The following is a 19,956-nucleotide window of genomic DNA, read 5'->3' as shown; positions in this document are numbered from 1 at the left end:
TAGCCTTTACAGCACTTTCCCTTCTGGTAAAATATGAGTTTTTCTGGAATAGTACAAGAATTAAAGGGTTTTTTTTTAGCATCACAGAATTGTTTGGGTTGGAAGGGACGTTAAAGATATCTAGCCCACCCCCTCTGCCATGGGCAGGGATATCTGTTACTAGATCAGGTTGCTCAAAATCCCATTAAACCTGGCCTTGGATTTTTCCAGGGATGGAGCATCCATAACTTCTTTGAGCAACCTGTTACAGTGCCTCACTGCCCTCACAGTAGAGAATTTCTTCCTAATGTATAATCTAAATCTCCCCTCCTTCAGTTTAAACTACTGTCCTTTGTCCTGTTACTATAAGCCTTGATAGAAGGTCCGTCCATCTTTCTTCTAAGCCCCTTTTGTTTGTGGAAAGGCCACAGTAAGGTTTACCCAGAGCCTTCTCTTCTTTAGGCTGAACAACCCTAACTCTCTCAGCCTGTCTTCATACGAGAGGTGCTCCAGCCCTCTGATAATTTTTATGGGTTTTAGATGGATTTTATCCCGAAAGCATACATTCCTGGTCTTTTTTTTAGAGATATTAAGATAAGTGTAAATGCTGTCTTTGCAATTACTGTCTTTCTCTGTAATTACTGTTTTCCTGCATCGTAGTAATGGGACTGTTATAATCATCTTCCTAAGAAAACCAATGGATTTGCTAGCAAAATGTGTTCCGTATTACTTCCTCTGGGTAGCTTTTTTGTTCTTTGCTGTTAAGACTGTCTTAAATGGCTTTTATGTTAAGTGAAGGCTTTCAGTCTCGTCCATCAGAATTACTTTATTAATGACATTTATGAATGTGGCAATAGGGTTTTTTTCTCTCTTTCTTTTTTAGACAAGATTGAATAGATACAGGCAAGATTCTTACTTTTTTAGTTATGTGTTTCTGAAGGAGGAATTTATCCTGAGTTCACTGTGATCTGTAGAGGATCGTCTTTTTTTTTTAGCCCATTGTCCATAAATTACACCCTTACTTTTTGTAAGAAGTACAAACTGATACAGAGAAACAAAAAAGGAGATTGAAACTTGTCATGTAAAAGTTTTCAGGAACTAATTCTGTCTCTGAAAGAATTACGATTTCTGTAGAAAGAGGGATGGCAATAGACAGTTCTTGGATTATACCCATTAATCTGCAAATGCTCATTGTCATTAGTTTCTAGTATTTTCTCCTTTAATCAAGTAGCCAAATCAAAGTTGGTACTATTTGGAAACTTCTGATTTACTTGCTATTAGTTTTTCTGGTAGTAAGATGGAAAGTACAATTGTATTTTTTCTAGTCTAGCCTCTCTTCAGTGGTCTGAGGTCGAGCATCTGAGGTTTCCTACAGACCTTTCCCCAGCCTTTGATGCTGCCTTCCTCAGTGCTTAGTTTATTTGAATTGACTTGGATCCTGATTATGTATTCATATTTTTCTAAAATATCAGTCCATTTTCACTCTGATACATAGTGGGAGGTGGTGTTTTGCGATGTTTTTGATTGCTGGACTTTTAAAACAAATTATCATGCAAATGTGTCTCACTGTTCTTGTATTTATATGCATATGTATTTATCAAACTGATAGAACACAGTGCAGGTTTCATTCTTATATTATCTCTATATTTACTTGTTTACTTAGTTTTGTTTTATTACCCTGCAGCAAGAGGGTTATATAGGTGAAATTCAGAACTCAACAAGAAAAATGGGTTCAGGGAAGTGGCAGAAGTTATGTGATGGTTACCCCCTGACTGTCCCCGGAGTATTTCTAAAGATTCACAAGTGCAGCCAGCGAACCCCAAGTTACTGATAGGCTTAAAGTTACAAGTTAGTGCTTGACTTTCTCTGTTGGAATTGTAGGGTTGCCTGAGCTTCAGGGGCGGAGCGTGACTCATGTAAAAGCGCAAAATACTTGGTATTGTCACTGGTTAGTGTAGGATTTCTTCTTCAGATATTTTCCTGAAAAATTAGTTGAGGAGAGTTCTTGAATTTCCTGGTGAGCTACCAAAAATTCAGAAGCCCTTAAAAGTTTAGGCTTTGTTGGTTTCTTTCTCTCTTTCCTTTAAATTGATGGTTGGGAATCACAGAATCATAGAGTGGTTTGGGTTGGAAAGGACCTTAAGATCATGTCGTTCCAAACCCCCTGCCAAGGGCAGAGATGCCTCACTCTGGACTATGTCAGCCTCCGATTTCTTGTGAGGGCATGAACTTTGTTGGTTTTATCTGTGTTCATAGGAGTTAGAATATATTGCTGGGATTCAGTCTACCTCAGCCTCTTTCTGAATCAGCTTGGCAAAAGCTGATGTAAAATGCAGTATATGTTTGTTTTAACTGGTACAAGCCCCTTTGGGTACATTAAATTGAGCATTGACATTATTTATGATGGTCTACAGAGGACTAAAATTCTGGGGCCCTCATAACTGAAAATGTACAGCTCCTGCAATTGTGATTATGGCAGTTAATGACCAGGTATTTACATACCAAACCAGCATTTGTAAGTGATAGCATTTCTTGTAAGTATATCAGAGGAAGCGCTTTCTTATCTTAGTATTTTTTTTACTTTTTATTTGTGTAATATGATTTTCTACTTTTTGTGTGGGAGCAGAGGTTCCTTGTGTTTTGCAGGCTTGAGGCTCATTTGTAGTTTTTGTTTTATCTTGTATAAAAAGCTCAAAGAGAAACTGATGGGTGCATAGTCTTAAGAGAGAATAAACATATCTGTTCTTGTATTAGGTCACCTGAAGATGAGCAATAGCTTGGCAATAGGGTGCACTGGGTGGGGAAATGGGGCACTCTGATTTGCAGTAGGAGAGTTTGAGTCGTACAAGATGAATGGGTGGGGGAGGCTGGAAAATGACATAACTGTAGGAGAATTTAAATTTCATTAGCTTAGAGAGAGTCATCCTCAGCCTTCAAGAAGTATTTGTTCTTTCTGATGTTTACACTTGGAAAAGGTGGTACAGAAGGGTGTATGTTAAAGTGCTAGCTTAAGGGGTCTGAAGTTACCTGCCTTTAAATCACTGAATATGATTGAAGTGGGCACACAGTGTGGTCTCTCAGCTGTAGTAGTTAACTCCAGAGTTCACCTCATTAGCTTGAACTACTCCAGTTAAATCTGCAAGAGAGAGTGTCTGCTTCTGTGTGTTCTTTATATTTTATCATGAGACGGCTTAAGACATCTTTGATTTTGCTTTGATTCCTTTATCTGTTTGCTGAGTTACGCATTGTATTTTTTTCTGTCCCTCTCACTGCCCGCTGGTTTCACCAGGGCTAATTTGCAAAATCTGAAAGAGTTCAGTTGGTTTCAACAGCCTCTTTCAAACTGTCTCTTAGCCATACTGGGTTTCTTCTGTTTGTTTTTTTTTTTTTGTTTGTTTGTTTTTCTGGTCTTCATTTCTGTTTTGCACTGTTTCTGAAGTAGTGTCCAGACTATAACTGAGGAGTACTTTCTTCAATTTTAACTTCAGCTTTTTTTGTGTGTATGGGTTCTTGCTGAAATTCAACATTGTGTTTTGGGGTTTGCTACTTTTCGTCTTTTCTGCTTGCTGCTATTACTGGCTTAGGTATTGCTTGTGCAGATCCCCTTGGCATACTTATTCCTTGGTTTGGCAGGAAGTTCCGCTCAGGTTATTTTAATTAACAAGAATTGGGACAGAAACCTCTCTATTTTTGTTAGTTGGAGCTAAAATAAGACTAGTGTTCTTGAAAGAACAGTAGCTTAAAAAGCTGGCAGAAGAGCAGGAGTCACAGAAGAAATCATCAGACCTTGTTGATCCTAGTATGAATCAAATTAACTTCCCAATATCATAGTGAAAAGGCCACAACCTCTATGGTTAAGAGTTTTACAAGCTTACAAGTTGAACAAAATTCATCTCGGTCTTGTGTAACGGCAGTTGGAATTGGACAAATACTGGCAGAATTTTAAAAGTCTGACAATTTTAAAACTAGCAAGAATGTTATTAAGAAATTAACTAGAATGCTACATTGCTGCAAATAAGAGCTATTTCAGCATAGCCTTAATGGTATTGAGGGGTTTTTGTGTGTGTTTTGTTCTCATTTTGAAGTGTTGTGCCAGTAGGATATTGCTGCATATGTCACATATCAACAGAACCACTCAGTACTTGCCATGAAGAGTGCAGGTAGCACAGTGCAAGTGGCGCACAGTTATGTCAGGTGCAACAAAGACTTTTGATGCTCACAGGGTCTGTTAAGGGGTGCAGTTCCAAGAAATAGTAAGCCAGGTTGGGCAAAGTCCACTGGGAAGCTTTCTCCACAAGCACTTGCTCCTGCAGGCCCTGTTGTTTGGCAGATGGGGAAACTTTGGACCAAGGCTTTTGCAGCTAGTGCTCTTGATTAGGCCTGGTAAAAGTAAGATGTTGCTTTTCGGTAGATTTGAAATTCTTGAAGCTGGAACTACTGTTAACATTTTTATAGGGTCCCAAACAAAATTTCATGTAAGATGAAGTTGGCTTTTTCTGTCAAAGATCTAAGCAAATGCTTGCACACTACAGCTAGAAATGCTGAGAGCTACATCTGTCTTCATTGATGAGAGATGGAAGCTGCTTGTTCCCTTCAGTTTATTCTTTCAGGTTTATAGAAATTAACTTTTTCTTTCTTCTTCTTCATATATGCATTGGTCCTTGTTCATGGAAGTACATCATGTCAGGTACAGGTGTGGTCATGTTTACCTTAGGATTTAATATGAGCCAATGTCAATATGCTAGTTCACACAAAATACATGTTTCTGTCTTCCTTTGCAAAGTCTCATTCAACCTTCTGTCTTCTCTATTCCTCATCATCTTCTCACATAGTACAGTTTGTGAGAGTGTTTGCCAGCATGCAACAAGTGGTCCTCTTTTTGTCTCCAGCCCCTGTTGTGGACTCATTTCTTCTGCCATACCTGCAGATTTACTGTGTTGTAATTGCCGAAAGCCTCCTTCTTTTGGATTTCTTGGAGCTTCATTGTAGTCTCCAATAGCAGATTTCCGTGGCCACACAGTATTTATTTTTGTTTCTTAGGCAGTACTGAAGCTCTTGGCACTTAGTGAACAGCTGAAAGGCACTTGGCCTTTTAGAAATCTGTTCAGTTAAACTACAAATTATGTTAGATGAGCTTCCTATGATAGGTGGTTTTATTTTGATGTCATCCTTTTCTAATAGGTTACATGTTTGTGTGAAAAGTGCATATACATACAAAAGTGATAATTGATTAAACATGATGCATTTGAAAAAGCATGAAAGATCAATTGCTGTGAAGAAACTTTTTACCATTAATTGATTTTACAAATTTGTTCTTTTTAGGAGCTTATTTGAATGTAACAGCCATATAAATATTTTCAGACAAAGTAATTGTGTGTTTTTTTTTTTTTTTCAAAGTACTTGCTCTACCTCAGACCATCTCCTGACCTATATCAGTATTTCTCAAGGTGGCTGGGAGGGGAAGAGGCAGGAGCAGGGAGCAAAGCTGGAAGCGTAGTTGGGCTGAATTGGCTTGAGCAGCAGTTAGGACACAGGAAGGTGGCATGGTTTAGAGCAAGCTGTACAGGTCTTTTGCTAATCCGGTCCCTACCACACACCCTTTTCTGCTCCTTAAAATTTGTTCAACCTGCAGAGTGGGTGTTCCAGGCACAAAGGTATTTGAGAAATGATGCGGAGTGTTGCAGGCTTGCTTTACCGAGGTCCAGAGCAGGATTTTTGTAATTGGAAATTGACACATGTGATGTGGAAAAATAAAATATTTCTCCTCTGCTTTAAGCATGAGAGATGGGATTGCCTTTTCAAAAACATTTTTAGTAAACACATCAGAGTAGACATTTCCTATGTGAATGCTAAATAAATACAAAGTGAATATAAATGTGAGTGATTCTTATAGAAGTACTACAGAAATCAGTTTCTAGCTGCTAAGTATTGAAAACATGTTGATACATGCAAATATACAAGAAAATGTGCATGCCAAAAAAATAATTTAATCAACTCAAATTGTCTCTGGCATTTAGAGCATGTAGCTTTAAAAGAAGTTTTTATCTAGTAATATTCAAATGTGTGAACTCCTGCTCTTTTGTTTTATCTGCATACACCTACAAAATGTATTGGCAATTAACAAGTCAGCATTAACATTTTCAAGGCAAATTGTTTTTGAAGATACCTTTTTGCTGGGCTGTATTCTAGCCTATATTCTTCCTTCCTGAGTTGGCCGAAGTCTCTGCTTGCCACAGTTACCTTGCTGTGTGGTGTGTATGAGAAACTGCAGTTTGGTATGGCTAAACTGAAGTGACTTACTGCAGAGAAGTTTTCTAGTACATTGAAAAATTAAATAAGAAATAAAAAGTAAATGGGTTGAATATTCAGTTAAATAATGCGGTTGTGACTGTTGCATTTAGCTAAAACAAACAAAATCGCTGTAGTGTATCTGCAGTTCCTTTGAAATATTATGTCACTTTCAGGAGAGTGCTGAATGCTGCCTGAGCTTTGATTTGTTCAAATTTCGGTCAAACAATCAACTAGATTGAAAAAAATAACTTTATTGACAGTAAGCTACCACTGTGTATTGATGTTTTCCTCTATCTTCTCTGTCCTGTATTTTTATAGGACCTTTCCCAAAGCATTAGCATGTGCCCAGTGTAATCTGCAGAATTTTGAGCAGCTCTTAAACACACAATAAGTAGATTTTTTAAAATATAAAGTTATGTAGTTATATTTTCATTGTGATAATTACCTAATATACCCATTCTGACTAGTTTATTTCCCTTGGATTTAGCCAACCTAATGGGATACTGTCAGTTGTTTTATGAATTTTTATTTAGCCAATGTAATGAGATACTGTCAGTCGTTTAATGAAATTTAATCTTTTATTTCTTTTAATTACTTAATTCAGCAATCAGTACAGTGTCTTCGTATAGTAAACTTCAGAGGGTAGTAAATAGGATCAGATCATGCAAATGCCTACCTCTGGTCTCAGGTGACAAATTTAAAATCGCATTAGTGTATTTTGCCTTCCTAGAATTCTTTTGCCAGATAGTAGCGTTTGAATTCCTTTCGAATACTATACAAAATCAAAATGCAGTTGTTTTACATTTTTTCAAAATCAGGAATATCTAAGGAAACGTAAGTGGGATGGTCATGTGCCAGCTTTCAGCTGAGGAATTCTCAGTTGTTGCATATGCTCAGTGTGATATGTAGGTAATTTTGTTGACAAACAATGTTATGGAACATTCTCCAAAAGAGAGAATAACAGTGCAGAAAAAGAAAAGAGCTGGCTTATGTTTTTCTCACTGTTGTAGTCTAGGGAGTGCAGTACAGTTTTGTCTTGCAAGTTGTTTGGACTGCTGGTTGCTACTGTTTAGCCAGTGCTGAATGCGTTGAGTACTTTTACTGGTGATTAAGGCAAGGTTTATTACTGCTTGCCAATTATGAAAATATAAAGTCTGACATTTGAAGAAATAGCTATTAAATTTACCAACTTCAGACAAAGCCTTATTTTATTACTGTCCCTCTCCTGCTCAACAGAGAGACAAACTCCAGCATGGTCTTCTTGGTCTCCTTTTCTACTGACTCTAGAAGGAGAAAATGGCAGCTGGCTTCCCGGTTATAAGTGTAGCCTTTGTGAATTCTCTCCCTCATGTTGGAAGAAGTCTTAGTTGTAGAGACCAAAATGACCTAGCAAATTATAATCAACTGCTTTAATATGTAATGAGTACATATATACAAATGTGGAAGATGGCTCCTTTTGGCCTCCTTTATTTGGAAGAATTACACAGGTAGTTCATTGTGTTCCCTGGTGTTCTTAAATTTGTTGCCTTGGTGCTTTTAGCCTGGATTTAAATCTTTTTGCTTTTGTATTTTTCAGAAACAGTGAGCTCTTTAACAGTGTAGTGAAGTTGGCTTCATGTAGACTGGATTTAGATGGATGTACATGGGGGAAAAAAAAAGTCAGCTTGTTCCCACTCATTCTGTTCTATTTTATGATTCTGTATCAAGTAGTTGAACTTTGAACTTGTTTTGTTTCTATTCACCTTAAAATGCTGGGCTGGAAACTGGCTATTGAACAGTTTGTTCAGGAATAGACTTTGTGCATCTCTCTCAAGGGCGGTAGCATATACATCAGATGGAGGGGTAGATAATAGAGCAGATACGACCTGCTGTGTTTCAGTATCCAATTTTAATGTGCTGCCTGTCAGAGTCCCAGCTGACAGAGATGGAGTGGTGCCAAAACCAAAATGTTACAGCTGGTTTTGTGTCACTTCTCAGGCAGAAGGCTGTATTTATTAAAAGGAGAAACTACTACACTTGTATTTAGATGCTTTCACCCAGTGGCTTTTTAGACACTTGCAAAGCCTCAGGTATTTTTCTTAAACATGCATTTCCTAGTGGTGGCTGAATTCAGTCACTGCTCTGTCCTTGAAGAGGACTTTTTTTTTTTTAAACCTTGTGATGCTCCCCGAGAATAATTTTTTCATAAAGTGTGAAGTGCCCTTAAAAATATGCAAGAATGCAAAAGCCCACGTCAGTGAGCAGAGCAGCCTTCAGCTGCTAACTGGGGAGGTTGGATTCTAACATTTGGCAGAAGCTTTGGCATTGATTCCAGGGTTTGTTTCTTGCGCACCAGAGTTACATCCAGAGCCCTGGCCATGCTACTCAGGATGTAAAAAGAGAGCCTTGTTTTTAGTGGTTGTGTGACATATCACTTAAGTACTAATTTGAACTTGCATTTTAAAAGCAAATGATAGGCTTGTGAAGAAATGAAGGCCTGGGTATACCCAGAAATAAATTCAGCTGTTTAGCAGCTGTGCCCACGATGGCAGTTGTACTCAGAGGTCAGATCTGGCTGAAAAAACCCCACCAAGCCAAAACTAAACCCTAGAATTGTGGTGTATACTAGATCTGATTTACAGTATTCCAATGTAAAGACAAAATGGCCAACAGCCAGTTGTGTGTAAATACAGACGTTGTTTTACAGGATTTAGCATATGGTGCTGGTGACACATGATGAAGATGATGGTGTTTTGTAGAGTTCGTGGGATGTGGCAAAATGTGTGAAGTAAATAGCAGGGAATTTGACAGTTGAGGTTTTAGAACATAAACTTTCTATGAGTAGTTAAAATAAGTTAATATGCTCTGTTTATGGGGGAAAAGTCAACCACAAGCTTTCTTGTGTTGACTATAATATTTAAAGCATGAATTACATGACTAGAATACACAGGAACATTTGTTAAAATCTTCATGAGCTTCTTAGATCCTGAACTGCGTTCAAGGAGGGGAGGAAGAATCTGTTTATCTGAGTAGATTTAAACACAAAAGGAGACACCAGTGCTATATAGCTAGTTTTCTCAATGTTACTTCATTTAAAAAAATTTTGACTTTGCATTCTGAGTCTTTGCTTTAGAATTCATTTTAATCTGCTGTTATTTCACATTAAAGTTAACAGTAAGTGGTCTTATTCCTTGACAAGATGCTAAGACAAGCAGCATTCTCAAAGCAGTCACAGCAAGCCTTTTCCTTCTCTTCAAAGTTTTCTGAAACTCCTTTGAGGCAGCAAAAAGCAGGTCATGTACAGCATGTCCTGACATCCTCTATGGGACAAGAGTGTCCTTTTCTGCTCTCGGTTGTACAGCTTTCTAATGTGCCAATGTCTCTTTTTCCTTGCTGCTGCTTATGGCAAAGAGGTCGGAGCCTTCGTTGGTAGTTAGAAATTTTGGAGCTCCTTTTTCCTTCACATGTGGGAAGAACTAAAATGGGGGATGCTTCCTAGCTTACAGACTCTTGGAATTTGCTTCCAGTGTTTTCTTTGCTGATTGGCAGGCTCATTTAGTTCATGCTAAGAGAGGTAACTTACACCTTGGTAAAATGAGATACTTTTTACTAATTTTTGGAATCACTGAAACATACCAGTTTAGTATGTGAATGAGTTTTGGAAAGGAGTAAGAAATGGCCAGGAGACATGAGCCTTTCAAGCTGTTTGGACTCCCTATTCTTATTAGGGAAAGGACTATAAAATAAATTAAAAAAAAAATAAAAAACAACCCCAAAAGGACTAATTCAGCTTATTTAAAATAGCACCATTAGCCATTCAGAGTGTGCCAATCCTGGCAACTTTCCTGGTCAGCTCAATGCACATTGCATGCAATCAAATACCTCTTTTAACTGGGAGCTAATTTAGCTGCATAACTTGAGAAACCTAAGGTTTTAATGTCTTGGTCTTTGCATCTATTTCATTTGTACATCATAGGTTCCTCTGAAACAATTTCTGTGTTTTTGTAGAAGGTAAAGTTGGTGTTCCTTAAGAGGCAGAGTTATAATGTTACAGTATCAGAGATCAGTCTCTCAAAGTACGATAAATCGTGAGTGAATATATTTGTGGGTTATTTAAAAGCCATATGCCCAGGCACATGAAAAGAGTGAGCACATTCATTCATCTCAGATGACAAGAGACTGCATTTCTGCTCATGTGCCTCGACATGTGCCCTTTAGAAATTCAAGTATTTGCACACCAAATCATGTACAGAGAAATATCCATTAGTCATATAACCCTACTGCATGTACATATATATGTGTGTGTCTGTACGGGCGTATATATGTATGTGTATATATGCACTCCTGAGTATAGCCCTAGCTTTGAACTGGTCTTGTATTTCTAATTTGATCATGAGGTAGGTTCCCTTTTGGTTCACAAATTAGGGAAAACAGGAAATAAGCTGCAGAGAGCAGTCTTTTCCCCAGATTTGAGGGTCCCCCTGGGCACCCCCACCAGATTTGTCTGTTCTTGAATCTTCTCCATACTTTCCAAGTCTGAGGGTATTCTCTGTAAGCAAAGCATTTCAGGGTGGAAAAAGGCTGGAAGAGTCTTGTCCTGACAAGCTGGCTCCATTTTACAGGCGGGTTCCTTCCACACTGACTAATAGGAATAAACACCATAAACTAAAGTCTGTATGGTGAATCCTGATAGCTTAGTAAATTTGTATACAGTTTCTTTTATTTTTATTTTTTTTCTTACAGGAAATACTGGATAGATCGCACAATGGAGGACGGGAAGCCCGTTTGGGCTCCACACCCAACTGATGGGTTTCAGATGGGGATGATTGTGGACATTGGCACTGACAACTTAACTATTGAACCTTTGAACCAGAAAGGCAAGGTAAGTGTCTTGCAAACAAAGAAACCGAGAAAAACCTTACAAAAACTATTTTGCCTTTAGGCCATATCTTTGCCAGTATCTACAATTATATGCAGCCTGAAAGAGTGGAAGATCAGTTTTCTGTTCTAAGTTTGGCTAATGGTCTTCAGCTTTAGCTTGCATTCCAAATGAAACATTCCACTGATAAGAAGTCCATGCTTTCCGTCAGTTATCTGCATGTGCTCATGAAAGAGAGGAGGATTGAATCTACGCAGCCATTTGATTCAGTATTATATACTTTCTTCTCAGCTAGAGTCTGGTAAAGAGTCTACTGTTGAGATTAGTTTTTGTCTTTTCGCACACAGAGAGTGTTCTGCAGGAGTGTACTAGCCTCTGTTTTAGATTAGACTCTTTGCTGTTAGATGATGAAGACTGAGAGATGAAATCTTTAACTTCAAGTGCCTTAACAAGTAACACAATGTCAAACAAAGGTCCTATGGAATTGCTTCATCAAATTAAAGGCAAAGTAAATGTAACTTTTAAAATGAAGTCATAATTCTAATTAGCGTTTTCCAGCTGCTTCATTTATCATGACATCTTTCAGATTCAGTATGACATAATTAAATGTAAGCTTTTACTGGAACCACCTTGAAACTATCAATTATCCTAGTTCAGATGGTCAGCATCCTTATTTTTACTAGCTGGAATAAGATCAGACACTGTTGTAAAAGTTGTGATTCTGGTCTTTGTGAATACGTGGTATATGCCCTTCCTAACGTATTTTTTCCTTTCTGTATCTTCAGGTATGGAAAAGACAAAACATTTTTTGTTAACTTCTGTTTTTTTTGTCAGCAGTAGTAGAGAATGTCTTGTCACAGGTCAAAAGGTTATGGAGCAGTCCTTCCTTTCAGGGGAGGACTTCTATTTTTTTCTGCATCTCGGAGAGGAAGTTGATTTTGCTTTCCTTAGAAATACAAAGCAATTGTAATGTCTGATTTTTGTACGTCAGAGAGAAAGTCTGCAGGTTTAGTATTAGCAGTATGCATTCTTCAGTTTGGGGAAGAGCAAAATTACACAGAAACAAATATTAAATATTACAAAGCTATGGCTCAGTAGTCGTTAACTGCTTCAGTGATTTTGATCCCCACTTCTATTTCTGTTTTTATTCCCAAGTGACTCTGATGTGATAAAGAGCAAAAGTCTGCATATTGAAACTGAAACAGGAAATAAGCAGATTCCTGAGTCGCTCTTTTTTTCTGACATATGTTCATTTCAGATAGCATATTAAGAAAGAAATTAAAATACAAATATTTTGCTTTATGGTTCACAATGAGCAATCTCTTTTGTCTAGAAAGTTTGTTATTCTGCTATTGGCTGTTTTCTTGAATTAAGCAGATCAATTAAGGACTTAATGTTCCCTCATCCAAGGGAACAAACACTTCACAGTTTAAATACCATAGAGATTACAGTCCTATATTTCTAATTATCAAACTTCATTATATTAATAGAGGTGAAGTAAAACAGTTTCTTAACTACTTTCTCAGTCTTTTCAAGGTGTCATTGATTTTTTTTATAGTGAAATGCTTCTTATTGCTTGTTTTCTTTTTAAGATGACTCTGTTCTTATGCACTTAGAACATTAATTTGAAGTAGTTAGCATTAATACCCATGATTATCAACTTTGTTTACATTAAAAGATAGTTCAGAAGTGCTCTTCAGCAAGAAGGAGTGATCCAGCAGCTCCAAGAGTTGCCCACTCTAATTACAGGGAGGAGAGGAGTAAGATGATCTTGTAAACATATCCGGGCAGTGTAACTTATTATTTTTTAATCTGGGTCATTAACATGTCATACATATTCTCTGTAGGTACTGGTAGTTTACCAGAGATCACGGATAGGGAAGGAAATGTGTATGCATATGTTTGATCATTGCCTTTTATACCACTTAATGGTTAATTAAAGTATGTTGTTAATAACTGCAAAAAATGTGCTTTCATGATGTCCTAAAATCTGCCCTGCTTTCCCCACCCATAGCTAGCTCTGGTGTTGCAGAGTAGCACCCTCTCAGCTCCGCCTGCTGAGCTGTGCGTGACACAGCACATGGGGTCAGATAATGGATCCACTTTAAAAAGGAAGAAGTGGAAAGTTTTCAGGATGGCAGCAAGCAGTGGCAGGAGGACGAAAGACAGGAGGCCAGTGTGGCCATAGATTGCTTTGTATTATGAAACCAAGTTACACAGTCCAGACTGTGTCAAATTGTCCAACGTGCTGATTTACTTATAAACTGCAATAGCAGTTTTGGGTACCACAGAGTTAACAACAGCGTTTACGTTTCCTTGCAAGGGCTGGCTGTCTAAAGGGAGGTGAGGATCTGAGTCACCCAGCTTGCACTGTACAAAGAAGGGTAATCCAAGCTGTAAGAACATGTTATCAGAACAGAGGTTGCATGTGTTGCATGGCAGGAGCTACTCCCTGAAAACTAGATCTTTGGCTTGCAAGGCTGATAAGTGCTAGGACAGGAAAGAAAACAGAGAAACTGGAGAGTGGTTCGCTAATGAGCATGGTCCCACCTAGGACCACGGGGCTGGCAGCCCTGGCCTGTGCCCTACCAGCAGTCACACAGTGTAAAAGGGAGGATGTGGGTAGAAGGGCAGCCAGTTAAACTCAATTAGCTTATGCTTCTACTTGGAGTGTACTTTTCTGGATTTACTGGGAATCCTAACCTCAGATCCTGTTGCACATACCTTATTTTGTTTTGTTGCTTGATGCTGTATCAGGGATAAGGTAGAGGCAGTGAAATTGGCAAACAGGGTATTTACTTCTTTTCCCAGAGGTAGCAAATCTAAGTAAAGCAATGGGTAAGAGATGCCTCATAGGGACTTGCACCCTAAGATGCCGTCCTGAGACCCTCATGGCACTGAGGAGTGAAGGGCAGCATTTTGTAAACCATCAGCAGTAATGAGTTTCTGGCAGTCACTGGGAAAGTGTGCAGTAGTATGGGTGCTTACTGTCGCCACCCCTCTTGCCCTCAAATGATCGTCATGGTGTGGCTCTGTGCCGGTTCTGAAAGGGTCGTGGTAGGGCTTTATGGGGCACCTGCTCTGGTATGCTGTGAATAACCAGAAAGGTATTTTTCCAGGCTAAGTATAAATGAATAAATGTACTTTCAAAGTAAGGATCAGAATGTCCAAAGTTCAGTGTTTCAAACTAAGGGCTGGGTTTGCTGTTTGTTGGGGGTTTTTTTTAGCAGTTAGTGCAGCTTGCTTGCACAAATGAGACATGTTCTTGTCTGTCTTAGTGTTTTGTACTGCTTGAGGTTGGTCTGTGAAATACAGCTGAGAATAAGAATGTCTTCTGTCTGTATCTGGAAGGTATAAAGGGAGGCATGGTTACATATATTGGATTACAGGGTAGAAAGAAGATCCTGCTTGAATGGAAAGATATCGTTTTTCACTCATCTGGTTTCTGGGAGAATAGTTAAGACTGCCATGGGATTTCAAGGGCTGCTTCATTACAAAGAGGGAAAAATACCCCAAACCCAACCCATACAAAAAACCCTAAACCCACTCTTTTGCCTCCTGAGTCCACTTTATTGTCTCATAACATTAATAACTTATCCATTTTCTTAGAATAAATTGTCGTAAGCTGTGTCTTAATGCAGAAGTCTTCCACCAAATGCCTGAAGTGTTTCCTCCTTATAATAAATGCCTGTTTTTTAAAAAAAGGGAGAACTTAGTAAAGAATTTTTTGGATATTTTTTTATTGGTAGACCTGGGATACCTTGCCCATTTTGCTATTTATTATATTAGATTTTAATAGTAATTGGTAATACTTTGAGCTCTGCACATCTAGCTAGCACACTTGCCTACATAACAGATAATCACCTTGCATAAAGCAGTAGTCCAACTGTGACACATGGGAATGAAATTCTTTGCTGACATAGTTGGAACTGGGCTTCATGTTCTGATCTAGAAAAGTCCAGCAGAAAAAAACATCAGCTTTCAGATAAGCCACCTTCATATTGCTTATTTAATCACTTCTGAAATATTCTAGAAATTAACATACAATTCACACTCAGTGTAAGAAATGAAGGAGGAGAAACCAGGGTGAATTCTCATTTTTTTCATTGAAATTTGTCTTGAATCAGAAGGCTGACTGGTGAGCACATTGGAAAACCTCCTTCCTCTTCTGGGATAGATCTCGTATGGCTGACGTCAAATCCATGAAATGTTAAAAAGATCCAAGATTTGTGAAGAATCTTACAGAATAGCTGGGTATTGTGTTTGTTTTCTCCTGTGAAAAAAAAAAAAATTGTGTCTTTGTTAGTGGTTAAACTTGAGTTACACATCAGCAGACGAGAAATGAAGTTAGATTTTCATGAAGTCAGTCATACTCTTTTTAAACTTTTGTACTGTTTCATGCACAGAGAGCTGATTACAAGGGAAACTTGTGCTCAAATGTATCTTTACCCAATGAGATACACACATGTCGTTGAGAAAATTGCAAAGAAAATTATTATGATAGTATGTTCTAACTGTAATATTGTGAGAGGGAGGAAAGGGCAGGGGGCTCTCTGCTCTGCTAAAACTCTGAGTAGCAGCTGGCAACTTTCTGAGCTACATAAAGATGTTCAGTTCCTCCCTGTCTCCACCAGTTTCTGATAAAGGGTATTTCAGAGGAGGCTGGTCTGATGGATGTTCAGATATTCCAATGTAATCAAACAGCTCCATTTCCCTGAGGAAAGCTTTTTGTGCATATTTTTCTTCATTAGATCCTGATAAGTGGATAACAAATACAATTTATTATGGCTTCGAATTTTATACTTCATGATAACATTGTAGGGAAGGGATATTGTTTTCCTACTGGCATCAACTGGTTCTGCTCTGAGATATTTTTAACCTTTCCCACTTTAAAGAGAGTTGGAATTTGTGGTTGCTCATGATGTGAGCTACAAGAGCTCACATACTGTGTCTGTGGTAGTGAAGTAAAGATGAAGCAAGTTGCTGTCTTTCTCCTAAACTTCCATGTGAGATGTTTCTCTTGGGACTATTTTGCCAAGCACAGTGTTAAACAAGCAAACATGTTTGTTTATCAAGGTCGTTCTTCAGATCCAGTTGGTTGCCTTTTCAAATATTAGACTAGACTTCTTGTCTCTATTTCCATGGGGGAAAAGGAGACTGTGCCTGTGGCAGCATGGCGGCTGTTGTGTTTGATTGGTACAACAAGGTTTTTGTTCATTCATAGGTAGCTCAAACAAGCTATTACTACAGTAAACAGAAAAGTATAATTGAACACATACCTCTTACAGTAGGTATTTTTGTGCAGATGCCATAATGCGTGTGTGTGCTAGGATGTTTTTCCTTCCTTTTTACAACAATATAAATTATGATTTCTGGAGAATAAAGAAGAAACAATGTTGCTTTTGTTATTTTTTCCACTTGGATCTGAACACTTGATAAATGGCTGTTTTGTGTAACTGGAATACAAGGGCTGAAGGAAGGCTTCCGGCTGCGTTAGTAATTGATTTACTGAAGAAAAAAAAAACAACCAGCAAGCAACAACCAAAGCTACAGTATTTACTGATACAGAGGATACTATGTATTGAACTTTTATATTATAAGTAGGAGTGTTTTAAAACAGCATATGATAATGACAGCACAGTCTTTCAACTGTGTAATTCAGTTTTAATTCTTTGTGCTGATTTGGAGAACTGAGGAAACTGTCCTTTACAATGCTGTTCCCTTTCCAGTACTTTTTTTTTTAATCCTTATTTTTTTATACTACACAATATTACAATATAAAATTTGGAATTCAGCATCAAATATTAATGCAATAAAATATATATTACAGTGACTACATTTTTATAATGTAGTGTAGCCATGTAAGTGCGGCAGCTCTTATCTCTATCTACTAACTCAGTAAAATATCCAATGCTGAACTATAAAGCTGGCAACTTCATTTTAAATCACACAGTCACAGTGCACTCACTTTTATCATTGTATCCAGAGATCTTGAAACTGTTTCTATTTTTACGGAATTCTGACAATGTTAATATTTTTCATCTAACAGACTTTCCAGGCTGCTATCAATCAAGTGTTTCCTGCGGAAGAGGACAGCAAGAAGGATGTAGAAGATAATTGTAAGTTATGGATTTTGAAATAAATTATGCAGTTGGAATAAAAAAATAAATATATGCCTAGAGGAGAATGTTGTTTCCTTACAAGCTTCCTGTTTCTTCCTTGTAGCTGTCATTTTGCTTCTTTGCTTGAGTTTATTTATGACCTCTACTAGTACTTTAAATTAAGCCCATTTTAAATATCATTTATTGTGGTTTTTGGTTTTCAAACGGACACTTTAGAGAAATTCGTAGTTACATTATTCCCACTTACAACTGTTACTTGACTTCAGATATATCTCAGACATTCACCTAACTGCATCAGGATCAACTGCATTCAGCATTATGAGGGTTAAATTTATCTTTTATAATGCAGCAAAAGAATTAGTTGATTTATCAGCAGTTGTATTGTACAGTATGTACAACATTTTCCTGCATGTTATCCATTTCTCAGCATTCCTATGGAAGTACAGGTAATTGAAAATTAATTTTAAGATAACCTTCCCAAAACTGGACACGGGAATCTGGACCCTTTGGGGCCCCTGGAAAAGGAAAGAGATTATAATGAATCGGATATAGGAGTACTACTGCAGAACAAGTTTTGAGGTGAACTTGTGTAATAAACTTCAGTGTTGATCTGCAGGGCTTTTATTTAGTTAAATATTTTATAGTTAGATGTGTGGACACAAATACACAGTATTCAGATCTGTAGAGAGGAGAGAGAGTACCAAGTAAGGTCTAGCATCAGCTTTTAGAGAACTGTTACATACTTTGCTGACGTTGCTCCGTGTGAGCAAATCACAGAGATTCTCCTGTCGTGAGAAGCTGATGAAGGAATGCTTTTAAATGCTTCCTATGGTGTTTACTGGTTGGTGAAATGATCTGCCTTTGTAAATGGTAAGCAAAAGTATCTTCTGTTGTTCTTCATTTAAAATAGATGCTAGGACTTTGAAAGTTGTTTAGGTTATTTAACCACAATTCCTGTTTTGGAATAGGGGTTAGTATTTATATCCCATGACAGGAAATACAGCTGTTACAGCTGCTCCATAAGAAACATGAAACTTGGGGCTTATGATCTGACTTAGATAGTGTGGTGTTGTTACAGGAGGAACCAAGCTGGTAGCATTGTTTCCAATTGCTTATTATTTTTACAAACATTATATGGGTTGAAACTTTTCAAAGCTGGTATCTGTACTCTCTATGCATGATGATTGCTAGGCAAATGTATTTAATCTGTGCATCTGTCACAGGGATTCTACATGTCCTGACATGTCCTAGAACCTCAGTGTCCTAGTCAGAAATTCAAATTTGGAATCAGATTTATAGATACGATTTGAGATTCCAGCAAAATTCAGTTAAATCAAAACACTTCCTATCAGAGAAAATGTCTTCTTTGGCTTGCTGAGTAAAATAAAATCCTCAAAAATGCTTTGTCCCCTAATCTTTTCCGTATGAAACACCATTTTGAGATCTTTCTAACATATTTGAAGTTTATCTCCAGGATGTGCGGAAGGTAATTTTCCTTCTCTGTAAAAGTGCATTTGTGCTGATCATCACTGATCTTTAAGAAAAGACTTCATAAATACTGAGTGCTCTCAGTCTTTCTTTGCAATACTGCTCTGAAAAATCCTGAAAGACTAGTTAATAATATACTTAGCATTCCAACCTATGCATTAGTGATTAACTCCCTTCTGAGAAGTAATTTGCTGAAGTATTGCTTTTTTTGCACCCTTAGTCTTCCATATTCCACATGCACTAGCTGCAAGAGGCACCTCTTTGAGAATCTAGCCTTTCTCAAATGAGAATTTTCAGTAGCTATTGCAAAAAGTACAGAGACAAAGCATTTACTACCTGTTTTGGGTTGTGGTTTTTTTTTTGGTGTGTGTGTGTGTGATTCACACTCTTCTTCTGCTTCCCCCAAGCCCCACTCAGTCTTGGGGGGGTTGTCACCATATATGGAGTTTCAATTTTTTATGGTCAAAAAAAAGATTTTTTTTAATTTTATGTTTGGGGCGAAACAATTAAAAAAAAAAAGAAAGAAGGGACAGGGTATCAGATAAGAATCTTAAAGTTCATTTTAGAGATGCAGAGCATTACAAGTACTTTATAAAATTATTTTCCATACAAACCCTGCTTCATTGGCTTCATCATGCAGAGATGAGCCAATATGAGTAAATTTGACATTGATATTTTGTAGCTTTTAGTGACTTTGCTCCTATGAACTCTGTGTGTGTGTATAAGTAAATACATGGACTATAAAATGCACATACATACTGCATTTAGGTTATATTTAGGCATGAGCCATATGAATATTCAGAATTCTCTCTCTGGTGACTTCTTTGGCTCTGGATATGGATGCCTCTTTAAAGGATTTATTCTGAAGAAGATTAATTTCAAAGTTGCTGACATAAGCCTTAGTGAAGGCAGCGACATTCCTTCAGTAGCAAGCTCCAATTATGCACCAAGTCTGCAGATGTAACTTCTTCAAGGACTTGCAAAGAGAGTACTGGGGAAGCACTGAAACCTGGAGTCCTCTGTCCTTTAGTTAATTATCAGGTTTTTATTAGGATGCTTAACTGATGACAGTTTCCTCTAAAACATCCTGCAAACCCTGAGAGGTTGTTAGGAAGACAGAGTCAAAGGAGATGACTGTTTCTGAAGTGAGTGTAGCCAATTACCATATAGTAGTTTCTCAACTCAGTATTGAGAATCCAAATGACTTGAAAAATTAAC

At 37.7% G+C, this 19,956-nt stretch overlaps 1 protein-coding gene across 4 annotated transcripts in view; it reads left to right on the top strand.

The window, feature by feature from the left end:
* Positions 1-10,995: 10,995 nt before the first annotated feature.
* The window catches only part of MYO6 (myosin VI), a 79,069-nt gene continuing 70,108 nt past the window's right edge, over positions 10,996-19,956 (top strand). For all 4 annotated transcript variants that reach the window (XM_061358396.1, XM_061358395.1, XM_061358393.1 and 1 more), the window contains exons 1-2: positions 10,996-11,131; positions 17,178-17,247. In XM_061358396.1, coding sequence (XP_061214380.1) covers positions 11,015-11,131; positions 17,178-17,247 — 187 coding nt within the window. In that variant the 5' untranslated portion in view covers positions 10,996-11,014. The remainder of the gene's footprint in view (positions 11,132-17,177; positions 17,248-19,956) is intronic.

The sequence above is a fragment of the Neopsephotus bourkii genome, unplaced genomic scaffold (assembly GCF_033783945.1).
Source record: "Neopsephotus bourkii isolate Nb327-2 ecotype Australia unplaced genomic scaffold, CSIRO-AGI_Nbou_v1 NB_941, whole genome shotgun sequence".
In the NCBI taxonomy this organism is placed as follows: Eukaryota; Metazoa; Chordata; class Aves; order Psittaciformes; family Psittacidae; genus Neopsephotus; species Neopsephotus bourkii.
Note: the sequence above shows the minus strand (reverse complement) of the source record. Positions and strands in the feature narration are given on the sequence as shown.